Source organism: Chrysochloris asiatica, unplaced genomic scaffold (genome assembly GCF_000296735.1).
Source record: "Chrysochloris asiatica unplaced genomic scaffold, ChrAsi1.0 scaffold00120, whole genome shotgun sequence".
In the NCBI taxonomy this organism is placed as follows: Eukaryota; Metazoa; Chordata; class Mammalia; order Afrosoricida; family Chrysochloridae; genus Chrysochloris; species Chrysochloris asiatica.
This window is the reverse complement of record NW_006408638.1, coordinates 5,778,675-5,800,628: the sequence shown is the minus strand read 5'-3', so window position 1 is coordinate 5,800,628 and position 21,954 is coordinate 5,778,675. Positions and strand designations below refer to the sequence as shown.

Below are 21,954 nucleotides of genomic sequence, written 5' to 3'. Positions count from 1 at the left end.
CGGTTCCAACTCATAGCGACCCTGCACAGGGTTTCCCAGGCTGCAAATCTTTACAGGAGCAGAAAGCCTCATCGTTCTCCCGCAGAACAGCTGGTAGTTTCCAACTGCTGACCTTGTGGTTCACAGCACGATTCATAACCACTACACTACCAGAATTCCTTATTAGACTCTTGGGTTACAAGTTATATTGTTGCTTGGTTTACATTTTATTAGAAACAGTAATACAGGGTCTTTCCACAACAAATCCATACACAAAGCCTCATGAAGTGAAAGACCGAACCCAATGGAAATACAAAGCATATATATTGTATATAGTTCTATTAGATCTAGGTCTGATTTTTATTTTACTAATCCTATTCTGGTTTTGTTTGTTTTTTATCAACCACAGTTGGTTACCAAGGCTGAGTGTCTGTCCTCATCTTTTTCACTGTTTTCACATTCCTGCAGATTCAAATCATTTTAGAAGTACATGTGCCTGCCACCTGTATACTTGTAAAGAGTCTAGAGTGGTCCATGAGTATCACTTTTGGCCCTGCTCAAAGCCCAGTAGTCCTGTCAGAACAACTTTATTACTTACTCTGTTAGGCCTACTCTTTCAGTATTATTGCAAACATGAGCAACTTCTCTATGTCTATGTTCATTGTAAATAATATGCTTATTAAAATGTTATAATATTTTGACACAAATAAGTTTTTAAAAAAGGAAACAACCTACAACATGGCTGGTAAGATTTCTTTTCTTAGATGTTATTTCACACTGGTTGTCAGTCCTATTTTTAAAAAATGTATGCTTTTGTTTTGTCTGTAGAAGAAATGAAGTGTATGTTGTCTATCATTCATATACACATATTCACATATATACAGTTACATATATACATAGCTGCAGGTTGATTCGGGTTTAGTTTGACTCATAACGACTCTGTATATTGTTTCCAAGGATGTACATCTTTACAGGGGCAGAAAGCATCATCATTTTCCCACCAGCAGGGCGTCTGGTAGATTTGAGCAGCTGACTTTGTGGCTAGCAGCCATTCATAGCTCACTGTGCTACCAGGGGTCCTTATACATATATATTGTTGTTGTTGTTGTTGTTAGTTGCCAGTTAGTCATTCCAACTCACAGCTACTTTATGCACAGTAGAATGAAGCACTATCAGTACTGTACCATCCTCAAAAATATTGTTATACTTGACCCTATTTCTGCTGCCACTATGCCAATCCATCTCGTTGGTGCTCTTCCTTTTTTTTTTTTTTTTTTGACTCACTGCTTTACCAAGCATGATGTCCTTCTCTAGGGACTGGTCCCTTCTGACAATATGTATAAAGTATGAAAGATGAAGTATCACAATCCTGGCTTCTAAGGAGCATTCAGGCTGTACTTCTTCTAACTGTTCTTCTGGCAGTCATTGGTGATTTCAGTATTCTTCTTCATTGTAATTCAAATGTATCAATTCTTACACAGTCTGCCTTATTCATTGTCAAATATTCACGTGCATATGAAGCTATTGAAAATACCATGTCTTGGATCAAGGACACCTTAGTCCTCAAATTGGCAGATGTGCTTTTGAATGCTTTAAAGAGGTATTGTACAGATACTCATTCAATGCATTACATCATTTGATTTCTTGACTGCTACTTCCGTGAGTATAGACAGTGGATCCATGCAAAATGAAGTCTTTGACAAAGTCAGTCTTCTCTCCTTTTGTCATGATGTTATTTATTGGTCCAGTGGTAAGGATGTTTGCTTACTTTACATTAAAGAGCAACCAGTGCTGAAGGTCTGTGATCTTCATCAGTAAATATTTTAAGTCCTCTTAGCTTTCAGCATGCAAGGTTATATTGTCGGCATATTGCAGGTTGTTAATGATTCTTTCTCTAATCCTGATGCCACTTTCTTCATATAGCCTGGCTTCTCATATTATTTGTTCAGCATAAAATTGAATAAGTATGATGAAAGCATACCACCTACCTGATTTTAAATCACTTAGTTTCCCCTTGTTTTGTTTGAAGGACTGCCTCTTGGTGTATGTACAGGTTCCTCATGAGTACAATTTAGTGTTCTGGAAAACCCATTCTGCACAATGCTTTCCGTAAATTGTCATGACCCACACAGTTAAAAACCTTTGTATGGTCAATAAACTATAGGTAAACATGTTGCTGATACTCTCTGCTTTCAGTGAAAATCCATCTGACTTCAGTAATTGTTGTTGTTGTTAAGTGCCGTCGAGTCAGTTCCGACCCATAGCGACCCTGTACAGGGTTTCCGAGGGTGTAAATCCTTACGGGAGTAGAAAGCCTCATCTTTCTCCCGCGGAGCAGCTGGTAGTTTCGAACCGCTGACCTTAAGTAATAGATCTCTCTTATTCCATTCCACTTCCTCATCTGAATCCAGCTTGAATCTCTGGCAGTTCCCTGTCAATGTACTGTTGCAGCCATTTTTGAATTATTGTTAACAGAATTTTAGTCATTTGTGACATTAATTATACTGTCCAATGATTTTCATATTCTGTTTGGTTACCTCTCTATGGAATGGGCACAAGAATGGATTTACAATCAGTTCACAGATTCTCTTCCAAATTTCTTTACATACTTAAATGTCTCTAGTGCTGCATTGAAATACTTCAATTTGTATTCCATCAATTCCTACAGTCCTGGTGTGGCACTGTAGGATATGCACTGAACTGTTACCCATAAAGTTGAAACCTACCAGCTGCTACTTGGAAACCTTATACAGGGTTGCTGTTGTTCAGTACTGGTGGCATAGCTTCTAGCATCACAGCAACATTCAATCCACCACATTATGACAAACTGACAGCCAGTAGTGGTATCTATCTATCTATCTATCTATCTAGATATAGGTATAGATATAGATAGATATATAGATATAGATATCGATTATAGATATAGCTATATCATTGTTATTGTTGTTCAGTGCTGTAGAGCCTGTTCCAACCCATAGCAACTCTGTATAAGGTTTCCAAGGAGCAGTTGTTTAAACCAATTTTGCAGCTCAGTGTATTAACCACAACGCCACACCAGGGATATGTGTGTGTGTGTGTGTGTTGGAATGGATTTTTGGGAGTGGGTTTGGTTTTTTTGGTTTTATGAGATTAAATCAACTATATTAATGAAAGAATTTGTCTATAGCCATTCAGTGATCAAAGAGACATGTTTAAACATGTTTTGTTTGAAATAAACCTTTGTGTGTGTGAACTGGAACCCTAGTAATAATACTTTTTCAGTTATATATACCTAAAAAAGGGGGGGAGGTATTTAATTTACATTTAAATTAGTGACAAAGAAACCAATACAAGGGGCTTCAAAAAGTTCATGGAAATATCAAATGAGAAGATAATAGATTTTTTCCATGAACTTTTTGAAGTACTGTGTATTTCTGGGCCATATCTAACCAAAAGAAATTTGATGTTTTCAAATTTTTCATCATCTCTCCAAGTCACGTACATACAATTTTACCTAAATCATGAAAATCCACTAAATGTTACAAGAATTGTCCTTGTCCGTTTTCTTCATAGGTAAGACACGTACTCGCAAGCCTCTCCAGTTGGTGGTTGGCACTCTGACGCCAAATTCTGTCTTTCTGTCCTGGGGATTCCTCATCAACCCACACCATGACTGGACACAGCCAGGTCACTGTCCCAATGACAGGTAAATCACCATAATTGCAGACTGTACTTTCCATCTGAAAATTCGTGCTTGCTTTTATTGATACCTTTACCTGCCTTAGAAGAATTTATACTCATCTGGAGCATTAGCATTAACTGATCACCCCCTAGCTGTATAATGTGTTCTAGGTGTGAAAGTAACAGAGATATAAAAGTCAAGGTCTCTGCTTTCAAGGGAATTATCATCCATCTGTAAAGAAAATACATGTGTTTGTTTGTTTTCAAAAGAAAAATCTATAAGGGAGAATAACCAAACAGCAACAATTACTGTACTAGTCGCTAAGAGTTAAGAGGTTGTGGCAGTTAGGAAAGGCTGTGAAAAGATAGAAAAGTTGATTTCTGATTAGAAAAGGATAGATCTTTGGTTTGACATGTGTAGAAATGTTTGACACAGTAGATCTCCCAATCAAGCAGTGCCAGCATCACCTCTCAGTTGGGAACTTGTCCCACAAAGTAAATTCTCAGGCTCCCCTGTAGACCCGTTAAATCAAAAACTGTGATGGCAGACTCCTGAAATCTGTGTTTTCTCCTCATGCCACTAAAGTATGAGAATCACTGGTTAAGAAAAGAAGACAGACAGATAGAAGGAAATCTGTAGGCAGTGGAAAAGCACCAAGTGGTAGTGCAAAATAAGAATAATTTTATGTTTAAATGATTGGCATTTATTCATTTCATTCATTCATCCAATTCATGTATTTGACTAGGCACTATACTAAATGGTAAGCCATAACTCTAAATCTGTTATAAAATTGTATTTGCTGAGTATAAATATCTATTATATTAAGCTGAAATGTAAAAAATTTGCATCTGGATAAGCATTCAACATTTCCAATCTTCACTCAAGACATTCTTTTAAAAATATTTTTATTCTAAATATACTCTAAGTGATTTAAAAATGTTCCATTCTTATTTTTAATATTATATTGTTGAGACGTAATTTAAACCTAGTAAAATGCACAGAAGCTAAGAGTATAGTTTTATCAATTATGACAAATGTGTGTACCCATATATCATATACCTCATCAAGAAATAGTTTCATCAGCCTAAAAAGTACCAAAATAAGCAAACAAACAAAAAAACACTGATTTAATTTCACTTTAGATTAGTTTGCCTATTCTTGAATTTCATTCTTCTTTCATTCAGCATATTTTTGAGGTTTATTATCTGACGTTTCAGGATGAATATTTCATTCTTTTTTCATTCCTGATTAGTATTCCATTATGTCAATATTCCAGAATTCATTAATCCTTCTGTTTATCAATACCTGAACTTGGATCTGTTTTAGAGCATTGTGAAAATTTATGCTCTAAATGTTTCATATCTCTTAGGATATATATTTTAATATGTCTTAGGTTCCTGGCAATGGAATTTGCTGAATTACAGGAAGGATATGTATTTAGCTATTTTTCGCCTAGCTTTTCCACTTACTCCCACAAGCAAGTATGAAGAGTTCTGGTTGTTCCACGTCCTTGCCGCCTTTGGTAGTGTCAGCATTTTTAATCTTAGCCATTTTAGTGTAGTTTGAATATGCTTATTTTTATGTGCTTGTTGAAAATTTTTATATGTTTTATAATACTCTATTTTTAAAATATTGTATTTTTGCTCATCTAAATGGAAATAATAGGAAAAATTTTATAAATAATTATGATTTCCCACAAGCATGTTTCATATGACTTTGACTAGGAAATCTGGACTAAATTTTTTTAAAGGTAAAACTTCCCTCACATATCTATGTTTTGAAGGGGTACATACTTAGAAAAGACACGTAAAAGATATTGCCAAAACCAACATTTAAAAAAATAGCTTTGATACATTTCAGAGAATATGAAATATTCCTCATTTTTCACATCAGTAAGGTCATAGCACACTTTGTTTGGAAAATGAGCTCTTGAAAAAACATGCTTTCTTATGATAATTCCAGTTTCTAGTGGACCGTACAGGGTGCCAGGGCTGAGAAAAATAAACATTTTTGCATTGCTTTCTTTTTTATTTTATTTTTTTAAGAGTCTTTTATAAAGAAAACAGAAAGGAAAGGGGAAGAAAAGAAATGAGATTTCTTTCTTGCAGCAAACTGCAGCCTAATTTAAATGGTTACTTAGCTTGCTTGCTAAATCATTGGTAATACTTGTTTCAACTGGTTCAGTTTCCTGGAGAATTCATATAGCATAATTTCAAAATGATTTGTTCCCCTGCCCTCAAGCTTTTTTCTCAGTTTTACTTGGCCTATTGAACTATTCATCAAAACAAAAGATTTATTGATTGGTTTTAATTGATGGACGTTATTGTTGAATACTATGAGAAAATAATGAATATGAAGATAGTAGAGGAACAGATGGAGTCTCTGGGTGGCACAAATGATTAAGGCACTCAACTGCTAACCAAAAGGTTGGAGGTTCAAGTCCACTCAGAGTCACCTGGACAGGCCTGGCTACCTAATTCCTAAATATCAGCTGAGACTGCTATGATTTGAAATCGAATCAACAGGAACGTTTAGAGAGGAACAGTGACCTATTGAAGCTAGGATTTGAATCCAAGTTTCTTGTACTGTAGAGCCCTCACACACCTTGCCCTCATGCCTCCTCCTTACACAAGCACATACTCCCACTAACTCTGATTTTATCATCAAATAGATTCTGTCAGGCAGATCAAGCCACAACATTTTAAATCAATAATTTCATCCTGATATATTTTGGGGGGGAGCAATTCAATGAAAACATGTCAACTAACCTTCAAACTTGAGTGGGAGAATCAAGAAATAATTGCCGTGAAGAGGGAAATGTTAGTCTATGATTTAAAGGTTAAGTTAAACAGCAATGATGAAATGCGCTTATAGGCATTCCTCAGAGAGGTTGTGGGTATAGTTCCAAAGTACCAGAATGAAATATTATTGCAATAAAGTAAGCCACAAGACCTTCTCTGTGCATATATGAATTCGTTTTAAACTCTACTGTAGTCTTTTAAATAAGAAATGTTGTTGTTGTTGTTAAATGTGTTGAGTCAGTTACAACTCATAACAACCCTATATAAGGTTTCTGAGGCTTTAAATCTTTGTGGGAGCAGAAAGCCTCATTTTTCTTCTGCAGAGTAGCTGGTGGGCTCCAACCACCAACCTTGTGGTTTACAGTTCTGTATTTATGCTATAGAGCCACAGCACTCCCCAAAGTTGTTGTAATGTTGTAAGTGCCGTTGAGTCGATACCGACTCATAATTGACCCTATGTAGAGTTTCCATGGATCAGCTGGTGGGTTTAAACTGCTAACCTTGCAGCTAGTAGTAGTCTAGTGTTTATCCTACAGCACCACAGCAAAACTCTGAACGTCCTTGCCTTGCTCTGGGAAAACCAAATGGTTTTAGCATTAATAAAAAGTTTCAACTACTGTGAGAATTATCAAAATGTGGCATAGAAACAGGTAGTGAGCACATACTGTTGGAAAAATGACTCCAATAGACTTACAATGCACAGGTTTGCCACAAACCTCCAGTATATAAACCAAAACGTAGTCTCTACAAAGTGCAATAAAACAAGGTATACGTGTGCTTGTGGAGTGCATTTACCCATGCTTCCTTTTCCCCTAGTTAATAGTTAATAAAGAGCTGATATTTAAAGTTTCTGTGTTGTTTTATTAAAAAATGCTGTTGTTTAGTGCAGCTAAGACAGTTCCAACTCATAACAACCCTGTATAGGGTTTCCACGAAGCCACTGGTAGATTTGAAGCACCAACCTTGCAGTTCAAACCAACCTTGTGGTCCAGTGTTTATTCTTATTTAAAGGCTCTGGATATACTGCATATGTAAATTCCCAAATAAATCTACCCAAATTGTAAATTAATATAATTTGTCCTCATATGTCCATATACATGTTAGTTAGAATTTAGGCTAATCCAGCAAGTTAGAGTAAGCAATAATAGCTAAAGTGGATGCTTACTTCTTGAAAATATGAAGACTAACATAGCTGTGGCTTTCTTACAGACAGGAGCATCTTCTTTAAGAAAAAAAAAAAAAAAAGCAGAAAAGAAAAGAAAAATCATTGAAATCTGAATGCCCTTGCTTTGCTATGGGAAACCCAAATGGTGTCATTTTAATCTTTTGAAATCAAACATTTGGCACCTTCTGTAAAATATTTAATAAAAGAACACTACACGTTGGTTTGTTCCTCAATTTTTTTCTACACAAATGAAAATAATTTATTGGAAAACTTTTTGTTTTTTTTCTTTATGCTTTGACTTTGGACTAAAAACCTTTTAGATTAAAGCTCATGTATAGTAGTAATTTTCCTCTGAAAACAGTCTTGTTTAAGTTTGGAAGTTCATATCGGAGCGTATATGTTTGAAGAGTGTACTGGAGAGTATAATTTACAGTTTTTATTCTTAGACGTTGAATGGAAGAATACACACATTTGTCCTCAGAATATCTAAAGTCAACTGATAGTTTTCCAAATTGGCGCAGGAGAAGGGTAAAATATTTTTTAACCAAAAATTATTTCTTAATTTTTCCTTCCCATGTTTCCAACTTGTTAAAACTTTCAAGATTGTTTTGCTTCTCAAATCTTTGCCATCTTTTTTAAACTTTATGATTTGTTTACTGGCATTTTCACATTTTCTAACACTTTCATATTGTAGTTATTTACTTTAACTGTGGAAAGATGGATCTCCTGTTTGGATGGTCCACAGCAAGCTCTTGACCCCAACCCTTTTGCTTTGTTAGTTTTTAAGTAGATTTTTATTTTCAGTATCTGTGAATTCTCAATAATAGACCTCAATGATTTATTATTCATTTGTCTTGCCACTTAAACTTTAATCTCTAAGAGAACAGAAACCATGTGTATTTTAAGCACCATGGTTTCACTAGGTCAGTGTTTGGCACATAGGAGGACCTCAGCATATGCATGCTGAGTGAATAAATAAACAGTGAAATGACGATTAACATTTGATTTTTGTGTTTCACCACTGTTTGAAATGTCACAAGTCCATTATCTCTTTTATCATTGATTGCATGTTTGATCAATTTCAGACTGAAGAAGCTAGTAGAATTCTTCAATTTCATCATCACTGGCTTTAGTGGTTAATGAGTTAATTTGATTAATTGTCGTATTAACTGGTCCTCATTGTTGTTGTTAAATGCCTTTGAATCAGTTCTGACTCATAGCTACACTATATATTATTTCTGAGGAGCAACTGGTGAGCTTGAACTACCAACCTTGCATTTCAAACTGACCTTACAGTCCAGTACATTAACCTGCAGTGTCACACTAGGATTCTGGTCTTCATAGTAGGCATATGAGTTTTCTCCTATGACAGACAGATGTGTATTTCGAGATAGATCTTGAAATGTTCTTTTTGATGATATAAAAATGCCATTCTTCAATTTCTGTCACATTCAAAATGGCTAATACCAGTCCATTTCACTTCACTAATGCTTAGGAAATCGATATTAATCAATTTCATTATTGACAACTTCCAATTTTCGTAGATTTATATTTTGTACATTTCATGTTCCAGTTGTTAATGGATGTTTTACGGCTGTTTCTCCTTAATTTGAGTTGTGCTTTATCAGCAAATGAAGGTCCCGAAAGATTTACTCCATTTTATCACAGTCAACTCTACTTTGAAAAGGTAGTTCTTCCCAGTCTTACTTTGAGAGACTTCGAACCTTGGTCAGGAGCTGAGGTTGGTTGTGGGGGTTAGGAAGTTTTTGCGGAGTGGGGGAGTCATGCCCTACACTATATCTGGCAATATTCAGGTGCTCTTCATCATGATTCAAGATTCCATAATCTGGTGCTAACTGACAGTGTTCTACTGTGATTCAATATTCCCAAGTATTCCATCTCTCCATTTTCTTAGTCTGGAAGCTCAGCTGAAACCTGTCCACCATGGGTGAGCCTGCTGGTATTTAAAATACCAGTGGGATAGCTTCCAGAATCATAGCAACACCCACCCACCACAGTGGAGAAACTGACAGACAAGTTTTGGAACAACAACATAGCTTTGCCTCCTTCAGGAAAGGCATGTTGTTTATTTGTAATGATACAGTCTACTGCATTTTCAAACTGACTTATTTCCCGTAGCAATGTGATTCCAATATTCCTCCATGTCTTTTTGTGCTTCATAGCTCATTTCTTTTTATAACTGAATAATATTTTATTACATGGTTGTGTAGAATAGTTTGTTTACCTGTTAGCCTATTGAAGGACATCTTGGTTGCTTCCAATTTGGGCAATTATAAATAAGGCTTCTGTGAAATTTTATGTGTGGGTATTTGTGTATGCATAAGTTTTCAACTCATCTGGATGAATACCTAGAAGCACAGAGTGTTAGATCATATGGTAAACTTAAGTTTGTATGAACTAACTAAAGTGTCTTGCAAAGTAACTATACTATTTTGTATTCCTACCAATAATGAAGAGTACTGGTGTGGCACTGTAGGATCAGCACTGGGCAGCAAGGTCAGTTTGAACTACAAGATCAGTGGTTCAAACCCATCAATTGCCCCTAAGAAACCCTATACAGGGTCATTAACAGTCAGAACCCGTCTCGATAGCCTTTAACAACAACCACCACCAGTAATGAAAGAATATTCCTGTTGCTCCACATCCCTATCATTTAATTTTGACAATGTCTTTAACTTTAATTATTTTAATAAGTGTGTAGTTTTAACTCAAGTAGCTCTGGTAGCGTAGTGGTTATAAATTGGGCTGTGAACCTCAAGGTCAGCAGTTCAAAACTACCAGCCATTCTGTGGGAGAAAGATAAGGCGTTCTGCTCCCGTAAAGATTTACAGGCTTGGAAACCCCGTACAGGGTCACTGTGAGTTAGAAACAACTCCAAAATATACTACCCCACCACCACCTAATGGCACTTCACAACAACAATAATGGCACTATAGGATAAGTACTGCAACCAAAGTTTGTGGTTCAAGCTCACCAACTACTCCTAGGAAACCCAACACAGAGTCACTATGAGTTGGAATTGACTTGATGGCCCTTAATAACAACAACAATGATAATGAGGAGTCCTCGTATGGTGCTGTATGATAAGTACTGGATTTCTAACCAGAAGGTTGGTGTTTCAAACCCACCAACTGCTCCTTGGAAACCCTATACAGGGTCACTATGAGTCAGAACCAATTCTACAGCACTTAATAGCTACAGCAATGACAATTACTCATGACGTTGGTCAGTGTTTCATATGATTATCTGCCAAATTTTTCTTTGGTTAAATGATTGTTCATGTCGTTTGCCCACTTTATCTTTGGGTTGCCTGGTTTCTTATTGTTAACTTTAAGATTTCTTTGCATATTTTGGAGAGAAGTCCTTTATCAGGCATGTTTTAAAAATATTTTCTCCCAGTCTGTGCCTTGTCTGTTTATTCTCTTTAAAGTATCTTTTGCAGAGCAGAAGTTTTTCATTTTAGTGAAGCTCAGCTTATCAACTTTTTCTTGCTTTTGGATCATGCTTTTGGTTATATATATAAAGTCATCACCAAACCCAGGGTCATCTAGATTTTCTCCTATGTTATTTCTAGAAGTGTTACAGATCTACAGTTTGCATTTAGGTCTGTGATTCATTTTAGAATTAATTTTTGTGAGCGGTATAAGATCTGTTTCTAGGATTTTTCTTTCTACTTCTCAATCTGTAAACTTTCAATTCCTTTCCTTGTTCTATTGTATTAGCTAAGATTTCCAGTATGATGTTGAATAGGAGTGGTAGAGGGGACATGTTGTCTCATTCCTGATTTTCGGGGAGAAACATCTACTTTCTCACCATTAACTGTGGTGTAGGTGAGGTACAAGAAGGTGTAGGTACAAAGAGGTGTAGGTGTAGGTACAAGAAGCTGTAGGCTTCTTGTAGGTGTTACTTACCAAGTTGAGGAAGTCACCCTGAATTCCTAGTTTTATAAGAATTTTAATCATACATGGATGTTGTTCAATGTTTCTTCTGTATCTACTGATATGATCATATGATTTTTATTATTTAGACTGTTGATGTGATTAATTACATAAATCAGTTTTAAAATCTTGAGTCAGCTTTGCATATCTGGAATAAATCTTGCTTGATCATGGCGTATAATTCTTTTTATACATTGTATTTTATTTGCTAATATTTTATGGAAGGTTTTTGCATGTATGTTTGTGAGAGATACTAGTCTGTAATTCACTTTTTGCAAAGCATTTGTCTAGTTTTGGTGTTAGAATTATACTAGCTTCATCATATATGAGCTATAAATATTCCTCTTCTTTTGTTTCCTAGAAGTTACTAGGGAGAATTGGTATAATTTCTTATTTACATGTGTTGTTAGCATTCCCCAGTGAAACCATCTAGGCCTGATGCTTTCTGTTTGGGGTAGTTATTGATTATGATTCAATTTCTTTAGTAGAGATAGCCTGTTCAAATTATCTATTTTCTCTTTGTATGAGTTTTTGTCAGTTTCATCTAAGTTATCAAATTTAGGGATATTGAGTTGATAATATTTGGATATCAGTGGTATCAGTTGTGATAGTACCTCTTTTATTTCTTCTATTAGTAATTTGTGCCTACTCTTTTCTAGGCTAGCCTAAATAGTGTTTTTTATCACTTTTATTGATATTTTCAAAGAATGAGCTTTTGATTTTATTTTCTATATTATGTCATGCATCAAATATCATTGATTTCTGCTCTAATATTTTTATTTCTTTCATTATGCTCACCTGGTGTAGCACTGTAGCACATGACAGCAAAATCAACTTGAACCACAAGGTTGGTGGTTCAAATTCACCAACCATTCCTCGGAAACCCTTTACAGGGTCACTAAGAGTCAGAGTCGACTCAACGGCACTTAACTTGAATTTAATTCACTCTTCTTTTTTAAGTTTCCTTAGGTGGAAGCTGACAGTCTTGATTTTAGATTTCTTCTTTTCTAATATGTGTATTTAAGGAGCTCTGCTAGCGTAGTGGTTACAAATTGGGCTACTAACCTCAAGGTCGGCAGATCGAAACTAGCAGTGGTTCCGCGGGAGAAAGATGAGGCGGTCTGCTCCCGTAACGGTTTACAGCCTTGGAAACCCTGTGTAGGGTCACTATGAGTCGAAGCCGACTCCACGGTACTAAACAACAACAACAACAATATGTGTATTTAATGCTATAAATTTTCCACTCTGTACTGCTTTTACTGGCTATCAAACATTTTGATATTCATTTGATTGAACTTTTAAAAATTCTTGGAAAAAATGTATTTAAAAGATAATGGAAACGTCCCATGAAACTTTGAAGACCCCCTCATCTTTCATATAGTTCAAATATATATATATATAAAATTTCTCTTCAGCACATGTTACTTGGCAGTGTGTTCTTTAAATTTCTAAATATTTTAAGATTTTCCTGCTGTCTTTCTGTGGCTAACTTCTAGTTTAACCCCAATGCGGTTTTTGAGTATACTTTGTATGGTTTCTAGTCTTTTTAATTAATTTAAGATTTGTTTTATGGTCTGAGATGTGATCTGTCTTGGTGGATATTCCATTTGAGCTTAAGAAGAATGTGTTTCTGATGTTGAAGTGAAACATGAAGGTAAAAGGGCAGAATTGGGGGAGTTCTCATGTCATTTGTTGTTGTTGTTAAGTGCCATCAATCGGATCTGACTCATTGTGACCCTGTATAGGGTTTCTGAGGTGCAGCCAGTGAATTTGAACTGCTGACTGTGGTTCAAACAGAACTTACCATCCAGTGTTTTATCCTACCATGCTACACCAGAACTCCATCATGTCTGTTAGCATCTGGTAAAGCCCTTATTGGTTAGGCTCTAGTACAAAGAGTTACTCTAGAGGGCAAACCTTTGTTTAGGGAAACATATTTCAAAATGTTTCTCTTCCTTCCGCTGGAAGTGTGAGAAGAGTTTTCTCTAACCTTCACTGTGATAACCTAATGGTTATCACAAAGATTTGCCACCCATATTCCCCAGAGTTTTTAACTCCAAGCTTGTCCACAACGAGCTTTTAGCAATATGTCAATCATACTTCTGTAATAATTTTGTTCTGTTCATCTTAAAGTTTATTGTATGACTAAATTAAAAAAAAAATAAATGAAATTGCACTCTCTGCAAATGTATGATGCAAATATTTATTATATTCTGCCTCAATTGGCATTGATTCTACAAGAATGGTGTATTTTAGTAATGAAGTCTTATGCATGGACACGTTGCAAATTATCATTGTAAACCTTAATAGCTGCAATAGTCTAAATCATTATTTTTGGTGATTGAGTCACCTGCCATTTCACTGTCCTTATGTTCTAATTTTAAAATGACCCTGTGAGCACCTACGTACCCATATACCTAGTCCATACATATTTATGGTACATTTATTGCATGATAAGGTATAAAGTACTGTGGTTACAAGTTGGGCTGCCAACCTCAAGGTCAGCAGTTCCGCAGTTGAAAGATGAGGCATTCTGCTCCCATAAAGATTTACAGCCTCGGAAACACTTTGCAGGGTCACAACAACAACAATTATCAAAATACCTATACTTTGCTTTAAAATCAAGGAATATTTACATTTATACTCTAAGTATAGATATGTGGTGTTCTTATCCTGTGGAAGTTAGAATTTGCTTGTATTGTGCAATGTCAGTTGAGGCACTATTGACAAGGATAAATCTGACAGAAGCAGAGAAGAGCTACTTGCCTGCACATTTATTTTCCTTGATAAACTTGGTAAAAGAGGATTCTTAAATGATTTTTTTTTTTTTTTTTGCCAAAATACAAAGAACAATTTAATTTTTTTTTTTTTGGAGGAGGGAGGATTATATGGGTACACTTCTGCTTTTAAAAAAAAGAGAGAGAAGAAGAAGAATGTTTCTCTCTGTCCCATTTTATTCTTAAGAAAATGCTATGGAATCAAGTGTATTTATTGAAAATCCTTGAATCTGGCTTTGGTAGTGCTGTTAACAATGGGCCTCCTAGATTGTGCAAGCAATTCCAGACTTTAATAATATATCTGTAATCTTATTGTTGTTGAGTACCATGAAGTCAGCTCCAACTCATAGTGACTGTGTATAGGGCTTCCAAGGAGTGGCTGGTGAATCTGAACCACCAACCTTGCGGTTCAAACCAACCTTGTAATCCAGTGCATTATCTACCGTGCCATACCAGGATACATAATTGCAGTAACCTATTTGGTCTAATTTTAGCTTCCCAGCTTGTCTCTAAAGTCTTATAAGATCCAGAGAGAAAACAACAACAACAACAGTTCCATTTAGCATACTTGTCAAGTAATGTGTTTCATTAATCTCTGTGGATGTTTTGCTTCACAAGACACAAAGAACTTGTATTCTATAAAACTTGTTTGAGTAGCAGTTAGTGTTTTGCCTGGAACAGCCTCCTTCACTCATCCTGTCTTTTTCTACTTTGGAATGAGGGGAAAGAAACACAGGTGAAGTTTTTACTAGAAAGAAGTAAACTAATAAATGATATCAAACATTTCAGTGGTTTTAGACTAGTGAGACCTGGTGTGGTGCTGTGGGTTAATGCACTGGACTGCAGTTGTTTGAACCAGAAGGTCAGTGGTTTAAGCTCACCAGTCATTTTTTGGAAACCCTATAGAGGGTCACTATGGGTCAGACCGACTTGATGGCACTTGACAACAGACTAGTGAGAAAGTAGACTGAATATGCAAATAAATCCCTTCTCTCTGTCCTTAATCAACTATTGCCTTCTTGTCAGGGTAAGCTTTATGACCTATGAAACTGTATGGCCAGATGTTTGCTTTAATCTTTTGCTCTTGACATCCTGAAATTCTTAATAATTTTCAAACAAGGGTTCATTTTTCATTTTTCACTGAGTCCTAGAAATTATGTAGCTGGTGGGGTTGTTGTTGTTAAGCATCGTCAAGTCAGTTCCAACTCATAGCATCTCTGTGTAGGGTTTCTGAGGAGCATCTGTTGGGTTTGAATTGCCAACCTTGTGGTTTGCAGTCCAGTGCTGATCCTACAGCACCATTTCAGGACTCCATTCTAGGTAATTATTTTGTATCATCAAGAACTGTTTCTCACTCAATAAATGTTTGCCGCATGAGTAAATGAATGACTTTTAAAACTTTAAATATAATCACTTGACCTGAAATTTAGTCTCATTTTTCTAGAAGGTAGAATGGGAGAACGGTACTAAATGTTTTCATCATATCACACACACAACTTTTAGTCAGAACTAACTCAAAGGCACTTAATAACTGTTTGCTTTTTATTCTTAAATAAACTGTGGACCCCATATTCTCAGAGGGATTTGAGCCATTCTTGTAAGTGTTAGATTCTTCCAGAATTTGTTATACCTTTATAATTGCTATGATAATATGTTGTTGTTAGGTCCCATTGAGTTGGTACTGACTCAGCAACCCTATGCAAAACAGAACAAAACATTGCCTGATACTGGGCCAACCTCACAATTATTGCTACACTTAAGCCCATTGATATTGCCACCATGCCAATCCATCTCATTGGGGGTCTCCCTCTTCTCTGACCTTCCACTTTACCAAACACGATATCTTTCTCCAGTGACTGGTCCCTCTTGAAAATATGTCCGAAGTATAAAAGACGAAGTCTGATCATCCTGGCTTCCAAGGAGCATTCTGGCTGTACTTCTTCCAACACAGATCTATTTTCTTTGACAGTCGATGGTACTTTCAGTATTCTCCTCCAACGCTATAACTCAAATGCATCAATTCTTCTAAGGTCTTAATACGAGGGGACTTTATACTCTTCATGGAAAAATAATGGAGTGTTTCCACAAAATTTTAGAAGCCCCCCAATGGCACTGTAGGATCAGCACTGGACCACAAGTCAGTTTGAACCACAGGATTGGTGGTTCAAGCTCACCAGCTGCTCCTCAGAAACCTTATACAGGGCTGCTACGAGTCAGAACTGACTCAAAGGCACTTAACAACAACAACAATAGCAGTATATAGTAAAGGAGTGCTGGTGGCACCATTCTTAAGCACTGAATTGCTAACCACAAGGTTGGCAATTTAAACCTACTAGCTATTCTGTGAAAAGAAAGATAAGACTTTCTGTTCTCATAAAGATCGACAGCCTCAGAAACCCTATATGGGGTTACTATGAGTCAGAATTAAATTGATGGTGGTGAGTTTATGTTTTATTTTTGTTATTTTTTGTTATTTATGAGGTGTCCTTATGGTGCAATGGTTAAGTAGTCAGTTGATAATTTAGTGACTAGTGTGCGAACTCACCAGCAACTCTGTGGGGAAAAAACACCTGGTGACCTGCTTCTGTGAAGACTTCACTTTCACAATGCACAGTCTTAATGTGCATCGTTGAGCTTCTCTTTTACACAAGTAAACAAAATTATCTTTAACTTTCCTTCCACAAAGTTAACATCACATAAAATCACACATAAAATCACAAAACTGCAATAGTAAGTATTTTTAAAATTATGCATGTGCCCAACTTTATGTATAATTGAAGAAAAAATGAATACTGTTAGTTTTCATTTTGCAAAGTAGCAAATGATAGAACTGAAAGAGGTCTGAAATTCTATCAGACTATGGTTATGTTACTACATAGAACCCCTAACTTAAAAATAGAAATTTAAAATGTATATTGACATATTAATATTTTCATTTTCTCTACAAGTTTTTTTTTTTTTTAATTGACTGGACACCAACATTATAGTCGCCTTGTTTTTGTTGTTGTTATTATGTGCCGTGGAGTCGGTTCCGACTAATATCCGAAGCTGTAAATCTTTACGGGAGCAGAAGGCCTCATCTTTCTCTCGTGAAACAGCTGGTAGTTTCGAACTGCTGACCTTAAGGTTCGCAGCCTGATTCGTAACCACTACACTACCAGAGCTCCTAACAGTCGCCTTAGTAGATGCAAAATCAAGGATGTACTGAGTAACTTGAAATAGCATTCTAAGTCTCTCTGTGATTGTAAATTATTATATTTTTTTATTATTCAACAGACTGTATACCATTCGCTACAGAGAAAAAGATAAGGAAAAAGAATGGGTTTTTCAACTCTGTCCATCCACTGAAACAATTGTGGGAAATCTAAAGCCTAATACAGTTTATGAATTTGGAGTGAAAGACAATGTAGATGGTGGAATTTGGAGTAAGATTTTCAATCACAAGACTATTGTTGGAAGTAAGTACTTGAAACCATTGTTTCAATAAAATTTCTATAAATGCTGTCAATTAGCTTATGAGCTGTGTAGTATGAGATAAGTAACTCACATGTTCTGGCATTTGAGAAAAATTCAAAGATCAACAAATTTATTGAGTAATCTTGTCATGTTCTCCCTGGTCTCTCCCTCTCTCAGAGATCTAAAGAATTAGTTCCACTGAGTCACCACTTTTCAGTCACACATGTACAATAAACCTTCACTCAGAAGTTCTTTATTTGCAAGCGAAAGTACACTTCAAGAGAAAAATGTGTCTGTCTCTGCAAGTGGAGAAGACACAGTGGGATTGGGGTGCATGGATTAAGTATAGTTTTGGTTTGTTTTTTTCCTGGTCCTAGATGCCCTCCGCCAGGGGCAGATCTGATGCCACCCCTCTCTGATTACATCTTAAGAAATGGGAGGGATATTTACTTGATTTTTAGTAAAGGGGTGCAGGTGTCTTGGAAATGGAATGTTAACTTTTTTCTTCTGTATTTGCCCTTGGTGCTATTTTATGGGCTGTCTGTTTGGTGGTTAGGCCTTTAAGGTTCCTTCACTAAGTTCTTGCTTTATGGCCCTTTATGGCCAGTTGTTTGTTTCTCAAAGCTGGTGTTAATTTTCTCTACCAGTGTCTCAGGTCCTGTTTTTCTCCTTGTCTCCAGACTGTCCCTCTCAATTTTACTATTTTTGTTGCACTAGAGATGTCTTCCGCTTTCTCTTGATGTCTGTCTAGTAGAGAGGACCCAGGGCAAAGGGGTAGATACGAAGTCAGGGGAGAGAGACTTAGGGCCCAGGGGTCCTCACCTATTACCGACACTCTTATTTCATAATCACCATAGTAAGTTTCATTTCTTTGATGCCAGTTTTGTAATTTTAATATTTTTCCATAGACCCCTGACTATTTCAGCATTTTAAAATTGATCCCTGACCTTGAACCAAAGAAACAAACATTTGTTCAAATGCTCTGAATGGAAAACTGAGCTAAGTAGCTATGAAAGTGGCATTTCAGAGCCCTGGGATTCCTTCTTGATGATCCTTTATTTTCATTTGAATCAGGTTTTGAAGGGATAGGGATGAAAATAATATGTTCAAGTTAGAGAAAGAATTGTAGCTGTCTTTATAATGATAACTTAGAATTCTTTCAGAACAAGAAGATTTAAAAGTGTCATATTCTTCCTGTTTTACCAGGTAAGAAAGTAAATGGAAAAATCCAAAGTACCTATGACCAAGTCCACCAAGTGGTATGTACCAGTTTATTTAAAGAATATATTTTATTTTGTTTGTTTTTTTAATGTGTGCACTGTAGTTTTATTTACTAAGGAAATAGTCCTATTGCAAGATAGTGCTGGATAAAATACTTAAAGTTTCAGGAATCTGTTTCTTAATCTCAAAAACGGCGGTGAAAGTATAAAGCCAAATCATCTCTGATTTGTTTGAAGTTCTAAAATTCTGGACTTTCATTTGGTTATTCTGGTGTTTCAATATTTTAGTTATTTTAAGGTTCTACTTAATATCTTCTGTCCTGTGTATTGTTCTTTAACATAATATGTTTAAAGAATGAGCTAGTGTTTCAAAAAATTAATTGGTGCTCCCTGGTGGTACTGTGGTCAAAGTGCTCAGCTTCTAATAAAAAATAAGGATAGCTGTTCAAAGCCACTCAAGTCTGTCTGTAGGAGAAAGTTGTGAAAGTCTGCTACCATCAAGATTGAGAACCCTGCTTGTATTATGGATTGAATTGTGTCCCCACCAAAAGTTTTGTTGAAGTCCTAACACCTGTACTTAGAAATATGTCCCAATTTGGAAATAGAGGTTTTCGTTTTATGTTAGTGAGGCCAAACCAGAATAGAGTAGGCCCTAAACCTAATCCTATCTAAGTGTTGTCCTACAGAAAGAACAGAATAGACACAGATATATATGGGGGAAATGCCACAGATGTAGCAAAATGCCAATGATTTCCAGCAATCATTAAAAACTAAAAAAGAGGCCCAAAGAAGTAAATCACATGGCTCAGACCCTGGTTTGTACTTTCAGCCTCCAGAACTGTGAGGAACTAAATGTCTTCTTTAAACTAACTGAAAGATTTATAGCCTCAGAATCCCCATGTGGCAGTTCTGTTATATTGTGTCTCTGTGAGTAGGAATGACTCACTGCAGTGGGCCGGGTTTGGGTTTTGAAGCATGAATTGTTAACATGCCCCAGTAGCATTGTTGTTGTGTGCTCCTGAGTTGTTCTTATTCGTAGCAGCCTTATAGTTTTAGTATTTCCTCTTCATTGCCTATTACTTTATACTAAAGAGTTGCCCTTTTCAAAATGATGAAGGAATTGGTTGGGTTATTTACTGTATTGTGGTTGTTAACATGCTGTTGAGTCAGTTCCACCTCAAAATGACCCTATATAGGATTTCTAAGACTGTAAATCTTTACGGGAGTAGAAAGTCTCATCTTTCTCCCGTAGAGTGGCTGATGAGTCTTGAACCACCGACCTTGTGGTTCAAATAGGTTGGCAAATGTTTGTGTATTTTATGCCAGGTAATTTCCCCTTAATCTGGACATTTTTTTTCTCTCATTTCAGGGACTTATTCCTTAAACTCTCTAGTACTTTTCAAAATCTGGTCTCTGGAAGCATCATAATAGTTACATACTAACTACTTACAAAGGAGCTCTGGTAGAGTGGTGGTTAGAATCAGGCTGCGAACCGCAAGGTCAGCAGTTCGAAACTACCAGCTATTCCGCAGGAGAAAGATAAGTCTTTCTGCTCCCGTAAAGATTTACAGCCTCGGAAACACTGTACAGGGTCGCTATGAGTCGGAACCGACTTCACGGCACATAACAACAACACCTGCTTACAAAGGAGCTCTGGTAGTGTAGTGGTTACGATTCCGGCTGCTAATCTCATGGCCTGTAGTTCGAAACTACCAGCTGTTCCGCAGGAGAAAGATGAGCTTTTGAAATGCTCTGGTAAAGAAACCCTGTACAGGGTCGCTAACAGCACATAACAACAACAAACCTACTTAGAGGAGTTCTGGTGTGGTGCTGCAGGATAATACTACTAGACCAAAAAAGTCAGTTTGAACCGGTTCTAACTGACCAACCAGTCCTCTGAAACCCTAGACAGAGTCGCTTTGAGTTAAAACGGACTCAATGGCACTTAGCAACAACAACATACTTAAAAGGCCTAATTTAGTAATGTAGGATAAGTGCTAGACTGCTAACCACAAGGTCAGCAATTGAAACCCACCAGCCTCTCTCAGAAACTCTTTTCAGGGTCACTATGAATTGGAACCCCCTTGACAGCATACAACAGCAGCAGCACCTGCTATAAATATAGGGGCAATGATAGAATTCTTGCCTAACATGGGAGAGAAGGTGGCCTGGATTTCTGGCCATTGCATCTCACAGACAGCCACTATCAGTGTGTCAGTGGAGGCTTGAGTGTTGCTATGATGAGGAACAACTTTTAGCAGTTTCCTAAAACAGATTAGGAAGAAAGGCCTAGTGATGTATTTCCAAAAAACTCAGCCAGTAATTTTTATGCGAGGAAAAGTAGAGGGTCAGCAAAAAAGAGGAAGACTCCCAACAAGATGGATTGGCACAGTGACAGCAACAATAGGCTCATGCTTAGCAACAATTGTGAAGATTGTATAGGACCAGGCAGTATTTCATTCTGTTGTGCATGCTTTTGTTGTTATTAAAGTGCAGATTTTAGACTAATTTATATTTCTAAGAGTTTCATACAATTTCTTTATAACATGGATATCAGACAAAAATATGCAATTTTATATTATGGTCAAATTGCATTCCAGAAAGCTAGTACCAATTTACAACTTTGCTATCAGTATATCAGATACCAGCATTACATATTGCTATCACCATATTTTAGTTAATATAGTAGCTTAAAATAATTAATTTTTATTTCTTTCATTATAGATAAAACAGCAGTTTTTCACTTGTCTTCAAGTCATTAGTTATTTTCCATTTAGTGACCTTTAGTTCCAGGTCTTTTTTTATTGGGTTTGCAATCCTGGAGATGATTGAAAAGCTTCAATGTCTATGCCTCATCTAAAAACCAACCAAATAAGTCAAAATTAACAAGATGGGCCCTAAGTAGTATTCATTAAAAAATAATAATTCATAATAGT

General features: G+C 36.3%; 1 protein-coding gene across 1 annotated transcript in view; it reads left to right on the top strand.

Annotated features, from left to right (window-relative positions):
• The window catches only part of ABI3BP (ABI family, member 3 (NESH) binding protein), a 317,931-nt gene that overhangs the window by 103,577 nt on the left and 192,400 nt on the right, over positions 1–21,954 (top strand). Inside the window, exons 5-7 of the mRNA XM_006868650.1 lie at positions 3,532–3,664; positions 17,619–17,800; positions 19,005–19,057. Of these exons, the coding sequence (XP_006868712.1) occupies positions 3,532–3,664; positions 17,619–17,800; positions 19,005–19,057 (368 nt within the window). The remainder of the gene's footprint in view (positions 1–3,531; positions 3,665–17,618; positions 17,801–19,004; positions 19,058–21,954) is intronic.